This window comes from Chionomys nivalis, chromosome 2 (genome assembly GCF_950005125.1).
Source record: "Chionomys nivalis chromosome 2, mChiNiv1.1, whole genome shotgun sequence".
Taxonomy (NCBI): domain Eukaryota; kingdom Metazoa; phylum Chordata; class Mammalia; order Rodentia; family Cricetidae; genus Chionomys; species Chionomys nivalis.
In genome coordinates this window covers 77,698,216-77,714,398 of record NC_080087.1, presented here as the reverse complement: position 1 = coordinate 77,714,398, position 16,183 = coordinate 77,698,216, and the positions used below count along the sequence as shown (strand labels likewise).

General features: G+C 49.5%; 1 protein-coding gene and 1 non-coding gene across 2 annotated transcripts in view; both read right to left on the bottom strand.

Annotated features, from left to right (window-relative positions):
• Positions 1-3,662: 3,662 nt before the first annotated feature.
• Positions 3,663-3,797, bottom strand: LOC130870610 (small Cajal body-specific RNA 14). Its single transcript, XR_009056754.1, has one exon. It is a non-coding gene; the product is annotated as a small Cajal body-specific RNA 14 (non-coding RNA).
• A 7,193-nt stretch (positions 3,798-10,990) lies between these two features.
• Exoc3l2 (exocyst complex component 3 like 2) overlaps positions 10,991-16,183 on the bottom strand; it is a 32,306-nt gene continuing 27,113 nt past the window's right edge. The window contains exons 11-12 of the mRNA XM_057762304.1: positions 14,417-14,538; positions 10,991-12,508 (exon numbers count right to left, since the gene is read on the bottom strand). Of these exons, the coding sequence (XP_057618287.1) occupies positions 12,217-12,508; positions 14,417-14,538 (414 nt within the window). The 3' untranslated portion in view covers positions 10,991-12,216. The remainder of the gene's footprint in view (positions 12,509-14,416; positions 14,539-16,183) is intronic.

The following is a 16,183-nucleotide window of genomic DNA, read 5'->3' as shown; positions in this document are numbered from 1 at the left end:
TCAGTTCTACCTTCATCACCACCATCCCTCACGTTCACTCCCTCCACCATGACACCATGTCTGCTCAGAGCTCCCTCCTCCCACGACCTCACTTGGTAAATGTGATCTCTCTGTGCCATTCCCCCCTAACACAATCACACACCTGGTATACCAAAGTGACACAGTGGTGGCCTTGTCCCCCCTCTTTCCGCCAGCAAGCAGTGCTCCTGACCTCAGGCCCCAACTCAGTCTTTACCCTGGAGACCTCTGTTCTCAATTACCTGTGGGACTTTGTTCCTCACCTCTGGTCTTTTCTCCATCTTTGCTTGCTTGTTTGTTTTTGTTTCTCAAGACAGAGTTTCTCTGTGTAGGCACGGCTGTCCTGGAACTCACTCTTGAACCAAGCTGGTCTTGAACTCAGAGATCATCCTGCCTCTTAAGTGTGAGTGCTGGGATTAAAGGTGTGCGCGACCAGGCAGAAACACCCTGTGTCTTAATGAGGAGTCTCTGACCTTATATGGAAGGAAAGTTGGGGGATGGGATGAGACTGTAGTTCAGCGGTATTGTGTATGCTGAGAGTCTGGACAGCCCTGGGTTCAACTCCTAGTTACACTCCACTCCAAAAGAAAGAAGCATCCATTTAGTGGTGCATGCCTTTAATCCCAGCACTCAGGAGGCAGAGGCAGGTGAATCTCTGTGAGTTAGAGGCCAACCTGGTCTACAGAGTGAGTTCCAGAAAATCCAGAGAAACAGAGAAACCCTGTCGAGAAACCCACCCCCAAAAAAAGAAAGAAAGAGGAAGGAAGGGAGGGAGAGAGGGGGAATGGAGGAAGACCACCACAGCTGGGCTTCTTAACCTTCGGCTTTCCCCACAGGAGGGGTGGGGAGGGCATGAGACCCTCACTTGAGTGTCCAGCCACTCCTCCCATGCAGCTGTTTGCAGCTCTGCCCTAACTGCACCTGTGTCAGGGAGGGCACAAGCCTGCAGGCTCGGAAGGACTGGGGAGGGGCTCCATCCTCATAGCCACGGGGAAGCCATCCTCCCCCTGTGTGCAGACCTTCCTGTGGGGCGGCTCCTGCACATAACCCCTCACCCTTGCTCTGTAACTAAGTCTAATAAACTCTCTGGTTCCTATAAGTGGAGACTTTTTCATTTCCCGGCCACGCAGACCCAAATAATCACACAAAAACTACATTAATTACAACACTGATCAACAGCTCAGGTGTATTCATAGCTAGCTCTTATATCTTAAATTAACCCATTTCTACAAATCTGTGTATCACCATGAGGCTGTGGTTTACCAGTAAGATTCTGGAGTCTTTCTCCTTTGGTAGCTTCATGGTGTCTCCCTGGCTCCACCTTCTTTCCTCTTCTATCTCTGCTTGGATTTCCTGCCTGGCTATATTCTGCCCTGCCATAGGCCAAAGTAGCTTCTCTATTAACCAATAATAATAAAACATATTCACAGCACACAGAGGGGAATCCCATATCATCTTCCACTTTCTGTCTAAATAAAAAGCAAGGTTTTAGCTTTAACATAGTAAAATTACATATAACAAAACAGGTATCAAGCAAGAATTACAGTTATAATATTTCTTTGTAAATCTAAAGTTTCATATCTGATTTATCTTTTATTATAACTAAAGAAGCTATAACTATCTATCTTTAACTCCACCAAAGATCTTAGAAGAATATAATATTACCTAAGTAAACAGGAAGAACATTGTAAGCAACTTCCAAAACTCTAGAATTGACAGGGATATCTTACTGCCTGAACAGTCACCCAAAGTTCTTCTGTAACATTGGGGCATCCATCTTCAGCCTACAGGCACATAGTATCCAGCAGACTTTTCCATGAAACAAGAAATTTGAACCTATATTGGCAGTTTGTCAGTCACTTTCTTCTTATCCTGCAGAAGGTCTGGCAGTTTCTTCTGTGAACCAGGAACCCTAAAGGACGATCCCGTCTTTTGGCAAGTTCAGCAGTCACTTTTCTGTGGGTCCTGCATGTCCAGTTCATTCAGCATACCATCAAGCACTCCAGGCAAGAGCAGTTTCTTGCCCAAATGGCTAGCCTTGTCACATTGAAGACAAATTCCATAGCAAGTTTTCTTGATGCCCATCAACCTCTCTGAAGTAATTGATGCTCCCAGAAGCAGACATATCTCACTGTCGAGAAAAGTCTAGATTCTTAAAACTTTTTAAATGCCATATTCTGTAGGTCTTTGAAGATTAACTAACTGAATTATATCTTTGCATATCTAGAAAACCTAACTAACATGACTACAAGTTTGACTATTATAAATGACTATCTATTAACCTGAATTTTAAATTATACGTTACGTTTTTAAATGAGCTGTATAAATATAATACCTTAAATAAGGGTAGAAATATACATATGACAAAATTGATCTTAAATTTGTATGAATAAACCAAAGTCCATACCAATGTAAAAGGTTCCCCTGGGTAAACTTTGGTGGAATGGTGTTTCGGTTTGCCCCTTGGGCCCTGGGGGCGGGGTAGACATTGTGTAGTCTCCCCAGGGAAAGAATCTGAGCATGGGGTTGATGTAGGCATGCCATCCTCAGTCTGCATGTTAGTGATGTTATTATCAGTTGTTACTACTATTCTTGAGACAGTCTCTCACCAAGCCTGGAGCCCAGGGTTTTAGCTGGACTAGGTGGACTGGGAGCTCTGGGGATCCCCTCTCCCTAAACCTGGACAAGGCTGGAGGGCAGTCAGCCCCTTGGTCCTCCTGGCTCTGTGCCCCACAGAGCTTTGGCTATCAGAGCATGCAGCCATGCCTAGCCATCTTTGTTTTTTGAAACGGTCTCTCACTGAACCTGGAGCTTGCTGTTTAGTTAGACCAGCTAGTCATGTGGTCCCTGGGGTTTTTCTGTTTCTGTCCCCAGCACCAGGGTTACAGGCATGTATTGCTACACCCAGACTACCTGGGTGCTGGGGACCTGAACTCAGGTCTACATGCTGAGGCATCTTTCCAGTCCACTTACTAAAGGAATCTTTTTCCTTTTTTTTTTTTTTTCTTCTTTTCGAGACAGGGTTTCTCTGTGTGTAACAGCCCTGGATATCTTGGAACTCGCTCTGTAGACCAGGCTGGCCTTGAATTCACAGAGATTTGCCTGCCTCTGCCTTCCAAATGCTAGGATTAAAGACATGCGCTATCACTGCCCGGTTTATTAAAGGAATTTTAATATAGACTTTAACATGATGGTGAGAGAAAAAGCCATGCAGGACATGCACGTGGGTCCTCTGAGACCTGTGGCTGATTGTCACCTTGACAGAGCCTGGGATCATTCAGGAGACTCCCCTCTGCTGTGCCTGTGGGGATTATCTTAATTTTCCTACCTGAAGCAGGAAGCCCTGCCCACTCTGGGTGGCACCATCCCCTGACTGGGGTCCTGGACCAGGGACAGAAAGGGGCCTGAGTGACAGCTTGGCTTGTTCTTTTCTGCTTCCTGTTGTGGATGCAGCTTGACCAACGACTTCCAACCCTCACCACCTCGACTTCCCTCCATGATGAACTGCACCCCCAAACCATGGCCAGGATAAACCCCTTTATCTTTTTATCACAGCCACAGGAAGAGGGACTAGACAGCTGCCCCCATACCTTGTGTCTTATTTATTTGGCTTAGGTTTTCTCTCTCTCTCTCTCTTTTTTTTTTATGTATGGAGCCATCGCACAGAAAATCTGATAACTATACAGACTCTGTCGGCAGGAACCAACTGTTCTGATGTATGTGACCGTCTACGGTTGCATTGTACAACTAACAAATGCAATCAATGCCAGAACAGTCACGTATTGGCTTAGGTTTAAATTGTCTCCTTCACTAGCACACATAAGCTCCATGGAGAGGGGTGGTGGGGATTTGCTTTGCTTTGAGACTGGGTCCTTTATGCCACTGTGTAGCCTAAGGTGACTTTGAATGCCCTGTGGAGCCCAACCGGCCATAAACTCTCAGCAGTTCTTTTCCCTCCACCTCCCAAGTTCTGGGCTATAGGCAGAGCCACACTGCAGGAGGTGGGAAAACTACTGAGTTCAGTTGGTCAAGAGCAGAGGTGCGGGGGTTGAGAAGATGGTTCAGTGGCTAAGAGCACTGGCCTTGGAAGCATGCAAACCTGGGTTCCAATCCCCAGCCCACGTATAAAAAGCCAGGCATAGCTGAGCATGCTTGTAACCCAGCACTGGGCGTGGGGAAGACAGTGGATCCCAAGAGCTTGCTAGCCAGCACACACACAGACACACACACACACACACACACACAGAGGCTGGGGGTTAGACAGAGTCTCCAACCAGGATCTGACTGGGTCTAAGTTGGAAGAGAACCAACCAACGGGCAGAATCTGTAATTGGTGCAGGCAGTAGCTGCTACTAGGGATTGGCAGGTGTGGGGCTGAGGGCCTGACACTCGCTCACTTCTATCCCTTCTCCAGAACAAGAGCACAAAGTACATGCCAACTTCGCCTGATACAAGGGGACGTATGTACCTATCAGAGGCCCTGGGATGTCCTCATGGCAGCCCCATGCCAGTCTCTCGCGTGAGCGCAGTGTCTCTGAGCCAGTCTTTGGATGTCTGGAGAGACCCAGCACAGTGAACACTGTATACAGGCCTGCAGATTCATAAGGGTGATTAAGCCAGAGCCCACTTACACTATCCTTAAAGTGGAAACTGTTCCCGGCCATCTGGCCGTCTCTCTGGCTCTCTGCTGCCCTCTGTTGGAAATCCTAAGAAGATGGGATGTTGTTGCCTGTGGGAATTCCCTGTAACAGTAACAAAGTACTGTCCTGAGTGAGCCACGGTCCACAGGATATGCCACCCAACACCTGTCTACCTTGAGCCTGGTTCTGATCCTTCATATTCTCCGGTTCCAATTTTTCAAAGACTACTTTTCTGGGCTGGTGGGAGCGGGCAGTACTGCCACCTAGAGCTTATGATCCACATTTTTATTTGATTTTTTTTGGGAGGGAGGAGCAGGGACTACCCAGAAAACTCCCTGGGGATAACTTTGAGCTCCCGTTTTCTGGGACTATAGACCTGCGCCAACGCTTCAGACTTTTTAAAATTTTTGTTACATCATATATTTTGTCTTTGTTTCTTTCTTTTCCTATTTTCTTTTTGGTATTTCGAAACAGGGTTACTTTGTGTAACAGCCCTGTCCTAGAACTCACCATGTAGACCAGGCTGGCCTTGAACTCACTATGTAGACCAGGCTGGCCTCGAACTCAGGTCACCTTTTGTCCCAACCTCTGAATGAAATTAGAGGTGTTCACAACCACATCCAGTTTTATTTAGTTTTTAAAAATATTATCTGTGTGGGTGTTTTGCCTGTGTGTATGTATGTATTTATTCAGTGTGTGTGCCTGGTGACTAAGAAGGCCAGAAGAGGACATCAGATTTCTTGAGACCGGAGTTACAGATGGTTGTGAGCCACCATGTTGGTGCTGAGAAACAAACCTGGGTCCGGAAAAGCTGCCAGTGTTCTTAGCTGCTGAGCCATCTCTCCAGCTGCAGGAGTATATCTATTTTAAAAATAGTTTGCTGAGCACACCTGCCTATTTTTAAAAAGATTTAGTGTGTATGTGTGTGTATGCATGTGTGTATGTGTGCACATGTGTGTATGTATGTGTTTGTATGTGTGCATGTATGTATGCGTGCATTGTGTGCATGTATGTGTATGCACGTGTGTGCATATGTATGCATGTGTGTATGCGTGTGTATGCGTGCACGTGTGTGTATGTATGTGTTTGTGTGTATGTATGTACATGCATGTGTGTATGTATGCATATGTGTATGTATGTGTATGCATGTGTGTGTGCGTGTGCGTATGTATGTGTGTGCATGCATGTGTGTGTGCGTGTGTGTAGCCTCAGAGGCAAGAAGAGGGTGTCAGACATGGTGGCACTGGTGTCACATGTGACTTTGCTGATGTGGGTCTTGGGAACCAAACTCTGATCCTCCAGAAGAGTAACAAGCAGGCTTACCCTGGAACCAGCCCTGCAGTCCCCATTTGCACACCTGTAGTTTTAAAGTACATACGTCTTTTTTCTTTCTTTCTTTCTTTTTTTTTTTTTTTTTGGTTTTTTCGAGACAGGGTTTCTCTGTAGCTTTGGTGCCTGTCCTGGAACTAGCTCTTGTAGACTAGGCTGGCCTCGAACTCCCAGAGATCCGCCTGCCTCTGCCTCTTGAGTGCTGGGATTAAAGGCGTGCGCCACCACTGCCCGGCACATCTTTTTTCTTGTATGTGTGTGGGCACATGTGCTGCGACCTGCACAGGGTGGTCAGAGGACTACCAGTGGCAGTCAGCTCTCTCGTTCCGTCACATGGGTTCCCAGACTAAACTCAGGTCATCTGGCTTGATTTGGCAGCAAGCTCCTGTACCTGCTGAGCCCTCACCCTGGCCCTCAGGTAGGCTTTATGATGATTCCGCTGTATTTTCACCTGGTTCATACCTGTGACTCTTTTTAAAAACTGTGTGGCCGGGTAGTGGTGGTGCACACCTTTAATCCAAGCACTCGGGAGACAGAGGCAGGAAGATCTCTGTGAATTTGAGGCCAGCTTGGTCTTCAGAGGGAGTTGTAGGGCAGCCAGAGCTACGCAGAGAAACTCCGTCTTGAAAAACAAGCAAACAAAGAAATTTGTGTGTGTGCTTGTGTGAGTGTGTGTGCATATATATGTGTGTGTGTGTGTGATTGTGTTCATCTGTGTGTGTGCCTGTGTAGAGATCAGAGAACAGCCTTGGGTCTTTGCCTTCTACCTTGTTTGAGACAGTCTCTGGTTCACTGTTGCCTACACCAGGCTAGTTACCCAAAAGTTCCTGGGAATTCTGTCTCTGTCCCCGGTCTTACCGAGGGACTCCTGATTACAGATGTCCTCCAGTGCCCGGCTTTATGGGTGATTCACCCACTGGGGCCCTTAGTTCTGACATTCTAGAAGCCCTTCTCCATCTATTACTCCTCAGAGACGACCTGCAGTGGACATAGCCCTGATTCACACAGGGCATGGGGACCTCAGGAAATTGAGACCACAGTCTGCATGCTTAGGCTCTGTCCCTCCCTAGTGTGCATCTCCCGCTTTCCCCTGCCTCTGCCCAAGTGCTGGGGCACCGCCATTCCTCTGCCTCAGCCCCAGGGCTGGGGAGATGGTCCAGCACCGCCATTCCCCTGCCTCAGCCCCAGGGCTGGGGAGATGGTCCAGCACCGCCATACCAGGTGCGTGTTTCTGGGTGAATAGTTAATGTCGTGTGAGAGAAACTTAATTCGAAGACTGAAGACTGGCTTATGTTTCTGCCTGTGGAAATCCACATTCCCAGCTGGTAGCTCTTCCTCTGGCCCCAGGCCTTCCTGCGACATTCCATCAGCTGTCACTAAAGATATGTTCCTGAACTTTGGTATGTCTGAATATCCTATTTTGTCTCCTGTTTCAAATTTTTTATTTTTTTTAAATTGGGTCATCCAGATGGTTCAGTAAGAAAAGCCTCCTGCCGCGTCTGAGCTGGCCCTCTAGATCCCACACGATGGATTAGAGAACCAGACTCTTGTCCTCTGACCTTTGCATGTGCTGTGGCACAGACGTGTTCGTGTGAGTGTGTGCGCGCACACACACACACACACACAAATAAGCAAATATCTAACACAAATATTTAAAGGGTAGGGTTGGAAGGCTGGGTCAAAAGGCAAGTCGTAGCTATTGTTTATAAGATTGAAATATCACAAAGTATTTTCTCGGACCACAGCGGAAATCAAAATCAAGTGGATATCTCAAAACACCACAAGTATTTGGAAAGTAAATATCCCAGAGGTCAAAAAAGGAAGCTAAAAAATAGAAATTATATAAAGCTAAAATGAAAAAGAAAATAGGAATGGGGGGGGGTAGTGAGAGGGCTCGGTGGGTAAAGGCGTTTGCAGCCAAACCTGATGCTCAGAGTTAGCTTCCAGGAACCCATGTGCCAAAAGGAGACACATTGGCTCTGATCTCAGTCATTTGCACATGACACATAAGGAATAAATAAATATAAAAAGAAAGAGAGAAAAGAACCAGGCTTTGAGGTGCATGGTTATAATCCCCGTGGAAGGCTGAGGCAGGGGGTGAGAAGTTCAAGACCAGCCTCAGCTGAGTACAGAACACCAATGGATGATTCTCCATGCAGCATATTCCTAAACTTACAGACCTGAAGGGTGGAGCATCTCCTCCTTCCGTGTGAGTTCTGGGGCACTGTGAGCACACATCAGGGATTGTCTTTAGGGTTCTTCAGGTAGGGACGATGACATACTCACCTCCTTACAAACAGGGAGTTTGGGGAATATTCTAGATCAGAACAGAAAGGTCACTTCCAATTTTTAAAATATATATTTGTTTGTTTACTTATCTAGTGCATGCATACACGTGGAAGTGTTTCTAAAATCTCTTCCTTTGGGGAGCTGGGAACAACGTCTACTTCCTTCCGAGGTCCCCAGACAAACTGAGGCTTATTTACCGAGGAACCAGAGGATTCGTTAGATTTCCTCATAGAGCAGGGATGAGGGGCCACAGGCAGCAGCCACACTGGAAGGTCTGTACCCAGCAGGGATGATGGAGCCCGCCCCCCCACCATGTCCCCGCTCCGTTCCAGCCAGATGCCACATGCATTTAGGGTAGAATTGTAGTCAGATGGCTAGGAGAGGTTGCCAGACACTCAGGGCAGGGCCTCGTTAACCTGTCTTCTGCAAGAAGGCCAACAGTCAGCAGACCCAGCCGTGGGGTGTTTTGTGTCTGCCCAGCCCAGCTCCTGAATATGGCAGTAATTTGGTTTGTTAGATGGTCCAACAGATGGAACCAAAGGTCAGTGGACAACTGGTAAGAGCTATCTCCTCCTGCCCTGTGATTTCCGAGGATCAAGCTCACGTTGTAAAAACTTGGTGCTAGTGCCATTATGTGCTGAGCAACTCACCAGTCCCTGGTCTCCAATCTTTAATTCCATACACAATATTCCTTGGGGGCTACAGCAAACCCCACTGTACCCTTTGCCCATTGGTGTGTTGTGATTCCTCCAAAAATCTTGATGTTATGCAAGTTCTCTACCACCGAGCCACATCCCAGCCCCTCACTGGGGGATTCTAGGCAGGGGCTCTACCACTGGGCCATACCACAGCCCCTCACTGGGAAATTTGAGGTGTAGCCACTGAATTACACCCTTGACTTGCTTCTTTGAGATGAGGCACTATACACCCCAAGCTGGCCTTCAACTCCGGCCTCTCATCTCAGCTTTTGGCATCCTGTCTTTGGATCCTAGCTCCAGTTTGTGGATGGAATGAATGACTGTGATCCCAAACCCTGTCACAAAGTCTTCCCTCTTCTATCCCTGCTCCTGGCAGTGGTTGGTCCATCTGAGCGAAAACCCACTCTGTACCCAGCTTCATCCGGTCCCATCTCTGCCTGTGCCATCTTCAAGGCTGCTCTGAATCACATCTGACACCAAGGCTTGCTCTCTATTTGCTTTATGTGTCTGGCCAGCAAGTATGTACGTGCACCACATGCGTGCCTGCTGACTGGAGGTTAGAAGGTGGCATCAGGCCCCCCGGAACCGGAGTTACAGGCAGTTTTGAGCCACCATATGGGTGCTGGGAACTGAACCCAGGTCTTCTGGAAGCACAACAATTTCTCTTGACTGCCAAGCCATCTTTCCAGCCACGTTTGATTCATCCATTCATTTATAATTACGTAACTGTTTGTGGGTAAATGTGTAAGTAAGTGTTTACGTCAGTCTGGGTATCTGAGGATGCCAGAGACACCGAATCTCCCTGAGCTGGAATTACAGGTAGAGAGCTGCCCAATGTATGGGAACTAAGCTCCGATCTGGAAGTGTTACAAAGGCCTTTAACTCCCAGCCTTCTCCCCAGCCCACCCTTTCACTGTTTGGAGACAAGGTCTAGCTTTGTAGCCCAGGCTGACTTGGAATTCATGTAGATCAGGTTGGCCTCCAATCATGATCCTCCTGCAGCAACATCCCAAACTGAGTATTAAGCACGTGCCACTGTGCCCACCGCTGGGTTGTCATGCCTCTTATTGACTTATGGGCACTGCGTGGCCCATCTGTGCACCCCAGTGTCAGTTACTGGACATTTATTAGGTGGTTTAAACTTTCAGTGCAGTGTCCCAGGTGTCATCCAGAGCTGGGCTGACCAGACGGTGGCTGCTGAGTTTCAGGCCAGCCATGGGTACATACAGAGCTGTCTCAAAACAACAACAACATAATAAACCACTGGGTGGTATGGCACACACCTTTAACCCAGCACTCAGGGAGGCAGAGGCAGGTGGATCTCTGTGAGTTCAAGGCCAGCCTGGTCTACAAAGTGAGTTCCAGGACAGCCAGATATACACAGAGAAACAAACCCTATATCAACAACAACAACAACAAAACAAAACAAAAATAAAAGCAAAAAAAACCAGGGCAGTTCATGTCCCTAATCCCAGCAGCCAGAAGCCTGAGACAGGAGAATTGAGAGTTAGGCTAGTTTAGACTATAGGCAGGATCTTGTCTCAAAATAGCCAGGCATGGTGGCGTACACTTTTAACCCACTTGGGAGGCACATGCAGGTGGATCTCTGTGAGTTTAAGGCCAGCCAGGGTTACATAGTGAGACCTTAACCCAAAAGAGAAGTAGGAGTCTACATTCCATTTGTTATATTTGTGCATGTGTGCATGCGTGTGTATGTATGTTTTCTCTATCATGTGGTTCCAGGGGCTCAAACTCAGACTGTTAAGCTTGGTGGCAGGCACCTATACCCACTAAGCCATCTCACTAAACCCACCCCATTTTGTGGGATGTGATCTTGAGATGCAGCCCAGTCTGGCCCCTTCTTGAGATGCAGCCCAGTCTGCTAGGATCACCGTCCTGCTGTCCGCGAGCATGAAGACAAGGAACGCTGCATTTGAACGATGGACTACCAAGTCAGAAAATGACGAAACGTGACCACACACAGATTAAATACATGTGTAATTGTGCAAGCGGCCACCAACGCAACAGACTGCCCTAGTCAGTTCCCCTCTCCTGAACGTCAATGACATTGAGGTGTCACTTTCAGAAGGTCAAGGAAGGAGGAGGGACATCCTCTGGGCCTCTTATGGAGGCCTGGGCAGAGAGAAGTTAAGCAATTTCCCAGGAGAGACAGGAAGTACAGCCCAGAGACTAACAGCTTCCCCTCTGAAGCACACAGCGGGGAGGCTCTCAAAGTCTAGAGCCCCCATGTTGTTGCCAATGTCCAGACGTGCGTGAGGTTCCAACCCTGGCCCCTGTGCTGACCCCTGGCTGCCTCCTCTTTCTGACTTCTCAGGGAAAAAAAATAAAATAAAACCCAACCCAGGCCAGGAAGCATCCATCACGAGCTGTCCAGCTGAGGCCGGAGGGGCAGAGGTCAGCAGGGAGATGACCTCAAGGATTCTGTGGGGACTGGGATCCGGCTGGGCTCCAGCCTGAGAGGCTGGAAACTTCCCACCCTGAGACTTTTCCTGCATCAACCCAGGAGGGCGCCCTGGATGCCGCCGGCCCAACCCCCCAGCTCCTTCCTCTCTGGACCAGGTTCCCCCACTAAGCATGGACAGGGAGGGCCGTGCCAGGGTGGCAGCCGCAAATCCAGAACGACGGCAGACACTGCGGTAAATAAACTAGCGGTGTCTGGCTCAGAGCGGTCAAGAGGCTGCCTCAGAGCCACACGGAGCAAGGACTCAGTATCAACGGGCAACCGGGCAGTGTCTGGCCTCCTACGGCTTCTGTCCACGTTCACTGTCCTCCCCAGGAGTTGGACCCCAGCCCTGGTGGCCTTGGGTGTGTGCAAAGAGTGCTTGGCCCTGGGCCCTGTCTTCCCTCCCCTGCACTTGGGACTCAGCCCTTCCTAGTGTTAAATAGAAACCTCTTTATTCTAAGTATCTACCGTTCCTTAGTACGTTGGATTGGGGCCAGACCTTGAGGTGAGGGGAAAGGAGGTGGGCGGGGATATTTGTGTAGAGCCTTCCAGAAGGCTCTCCGCCATGCTGGGCTATGGGGGAGGAGGGTGCTGGGAATGACCTCGGCAGCCTTGGGGAACTCTTCACTCATCCTGGCCTCTGTTTCCCTTCTAGAGGGGACACTCCGGGCTGGGTGGGAGATCTAAGGCACCTGCCATCCCGGAGGTCTGTGTCTCAGGCAAGGAGTCACGTGGAAGGGAGGAGGGTATCTCCGCAACAACGTGGGCACCAGGAGCCTCAGCGTTGGGCTCGGGCTCTAACTGACGATGGAGGACGAGGCCGTAGGGGCAGACAAGCGAGGCTGGGCCTGGCCAGCCGCGAGAGAGGGAGGCGCCCCAAGAAGAGAGGGAGGCCGAGGCAGAAGGATGAGCGGGGCACCGGAATGTCAGCAAAGAAGGCGCGGTCCCGAGCTGGTGATAGGGTACCACCTTCAGATAGTTCCAGGTCCCGGGCCACCGCCAGAATCTCCTGGCGGGCAGCTGTGTTCCGAAGTCCTCTGATGTCCAGGAGGGCTGCCACATGCTTCCGCCTGGCGAGAGAGGAACACAGAGATACTTACTGGAGTGTCCTGGGATCCTGACAGGTACCCAGCCCATCCGTGCACCCTCTTGAATTCTGTCTCATTTCCTGTGCCATCTCTTGTTCCAATCTCCTGCAGCCACTTCCAAATTTTCCATGTAGAATCTTCCAGAACTCTCACCTCCAAGCTCAGTAGTAAAGTCTTTTTGTCCTACGTCTCTAATCCCATTAATTTAGCTTTCAGTCTTCACTCTAATTTACCTCAGAAGTCTCTTCTTTAAAAGATTTTTATTTTAAAAAAAATTTTCGAGACAGGGTTTCTCCATAGCTTTTTGGTTCCTGTCCTGGAACAAGCTCTTGTAGACCAGGCTGGCCTCTGCCTCCCGAGTGCTGGGATTAAAGGCATGTGCCACCACTGCCCAGCTTTAAAAGAATTTTTACAGTAATGGAGACTGAAGCAAGAATCTCACACCTGGAGGGGTCTAAGCAGGAGCTCTACTGCTGAGTAACAACTCAGCCCCTCACTGGGGGATTCTAGGCAGGGGCTCTACCACTGAGCCACACCCCAGCCCCTCACTGGGGGATTCTAGGCAGGGGCTCTACCACTGAGCCACACCCCAGCCCCTCACTGGGGGATTCTAGGCAGGGGCTCTACCACTGAGCCACACCCCAGCCCCTCACTGGGGGATTCTAGGCAGGGGCTCTACCACTGAACTGCATCTCTAGCCTACTTTTTAGGTTTTATTTTCAGATAGCGTCTCTTCAAATTGTCCAGGTTTGCCTTGACCTTCTGATGATGCTCTCCTCCCAGTCTCCTGAGTAGCTTGGTTTACACAGCTGTGCTGCGATGTCCTGCCTGGCTCATGTACTCACTTGGTGCCTTCATCTCTTTCCTCACTCAGCCTAGGAGGTTCACTCTGTTACATCCCCACCCCCTTTCTGTATGTAGGTTTGGAAACTTCCCCACCACAGACAGCCAAACCTCAAGTCACTGTCTCTTCATGTAGATCATTCCAGAGAACTTTCATGCCCCAGAATGCTCACTTCACTAACATACCCCCCAAGTGGGCACCTCCAAAAACTCCGCAGCAGGGCTACAATTCACACTCAAGTCATCTTTGAGTTCAAAACTCTCTTCTGTAAGCCCCCACCCTAAATCTGAGCTGTGGTCTCAACTCTACCTCACTGAGCCAAAACAAACCTCCTAAACTGGTATGATAGATAGCACCTGTGATCCAGCTGTGAGGCAGGAGGATTGCCATACACTGGAAACCAACCCCAGGCTGCCTCAAAACGAGCCCTCATTAGGTCTGGCAAGGTGTCTCAAGGCACCTGCTGCCAAGCCTGAAGGCTGGAGTTCAATTCTCACTCCGCAGACCAGGCTGGTCTCAAAAACAAGAGATCCACCTAATCTCTGCCTTCAGAGCACTGGGACTAAAGGCGTGAGCCACCACACCTGGCTGGACTGTCCTAGATAAGAGGACGATGACGGGGTAATTCCTGCAACCAGTCCACAAATAGGGTTTTACCATTCCTGGGCAGCAGACAAGGAGAATGAGACTCAAGGAAGGTCCCATTAAAAGGAAGTAGGCCCACCTAGATTCGGACGTGCCCGTTGCTGTCCCCTGAGTGTGCGCCCGCATGCCCATGTGTCCCCCGTGTCCCCGGCGGTTCCCTGCACGGCCAGCCCTTCCTGCCGCCGGGCGGCCTGCGCCCCCCTTGCCCTGGGCTTCCTGTGGCTGCTTGTTTGTTTGTGAGCACTGGTGGCGGTGGCGGCCGAAGGAGGGAAATCGTATTAAGAATGCCCTGGTTCCAGCAGGAAACGGCCGTCAGACACGCTCGCCGCCACCCTGCCTTGGCGCGGGCCAGGAAATTCTGGGACGGATGCCAAGGAGACCCGGGCCTGGCGGCATCTCACCTGATGTCTGGGTAGTCGCGCACCAGCACCCCGACCTCCACCTGGATGCTCGGAGTGTCCTCCAACTGCAGGATCTCGGCCAAATGCGGCACCACCTGGTCGAGCCAGGAAGCCTGGGATTCCTGCGGGAACAAGGGCTACAGGGTCACCCAATGCAAACACCTAGTACCCTGTTTGTGCTGAGCCCTGCTCCTACCTAGGCTCTTCCCCAAAGAGCTCAGACGGCAGACTCTGGCCAGCGGTTAGCTAGAACCTTTGCTTATGTGAATCCGGGGTTGGGTAACATGATTTAAAACTTGCCAGTTGGCGGAGCAGTGGTGGCGCATGCCTTTAAATCCAGCACTTAGGAGGCAGCAGCAGGCGGATCTCTGTGAGTTCGAGTCCAGCCTGGTTTACAGAGTTCCAGGACAGCCAGTGCTACACAAAGAAACCCTGTCTCAAAAAACTAAACCAAACAAACAAATGACCAAACAAACAAACAAAATAAAATAAAAACCCTGCCAGTCAGAGTAGCACAGTGCTTTAGTCCCAGCACTTGAGAGGCAGAGCCATGAAGATCTTTGTGAGTTCAAGTCCAGCTTGATCTACACTCCCAGACAATCAGGGCTACATAGAGAAACCTGTCTCAAAACAAAACAAAAAGACCTAACCTAATTCATCCAGGTTTGGTGGCAAATGCCTATAATTCCAGCATGTGGATGCAGAGGCAGGAGGGTCTGGAGTTCAAAGTCATTTTCAGCCATAAGGAGTTTGAGGCCAGTCTCAGTTGCGGGAGACCTTATCTCCAAAACTAACCAACAATAACAACAAAAAAACACCAGCACTACGTGGGAGGGTGTGTGGTGTGGCTGGGGGGGGGTGGATTGGGGCTGTATAGCCAGAGGCCATCTCAAGAGACAGGATCAAGTAGATATAGTTGTGTGGTAAACTGAGGTCCTGTGTCAACTCCTCATGGGGGAGGGAAGCATAAACTAGAACTATTCCAAGTGGGGGGGTTGAGGGCCAGCATATGCAAGGTTGTATCTTAGACACTGTCACCCAAAGGGAAGAGTGCAAAAATGTTACCGTATAGAGAACGCTGCAAAAATGTCCCCAGGGAGTACTCTGTCCTCTTTCCTGGGACTGCCTGCAAGCCCACAACAATTATCTTGAAACTGTTTCAATAAATGAAACTAAACACAAACTCCCAAGGACACAGGCAGCAGCTGTGGAGTTCCTGGGCCCCTCTCCCAGTCCCCCCACGACAACTGCAGACACCTAAGATTTGGGACTTCAAATTCTTGGCTTTGGTGACACTTGAATTCAGAGGTGTTTTGTTTTATTTTTTTGAGACAAGGTCTCACTATATAGCCTTGGTCGACCTGGGTGGCCTCTAAATCATGACCCTCCTGGCTCATCCTTCACAGTGCTGTTATGACAGGGTTCATACCCAGTATATCTTTTTTTTTTAAGAAACTATCTTAGCCAGGCATAGTAGCTGCACATCTTTAATGCCAGCACTCAGGAGGCAGAGGCAGGAAGAGCTCTGTGAGTATGAAGCAAATTTGGTTTACATAGCAAATTCCAGGGCATCCAGGAGTGCATAGAGAGACCATCTCAAAAACAAAACAAAACAAAAATTATTTTCTATGGAGAGGTGTTCTTTTGTGGCTTTGGAGCCTGTCCTGGAACTAGCTCTGTAGACCAGGCTGGTCTCCAACTCACAGAGATCCGCCTGCCTCTGCCTCCCGAGTGCTGGGATTAAAGGCGTGCGCCACCATCGCCCGG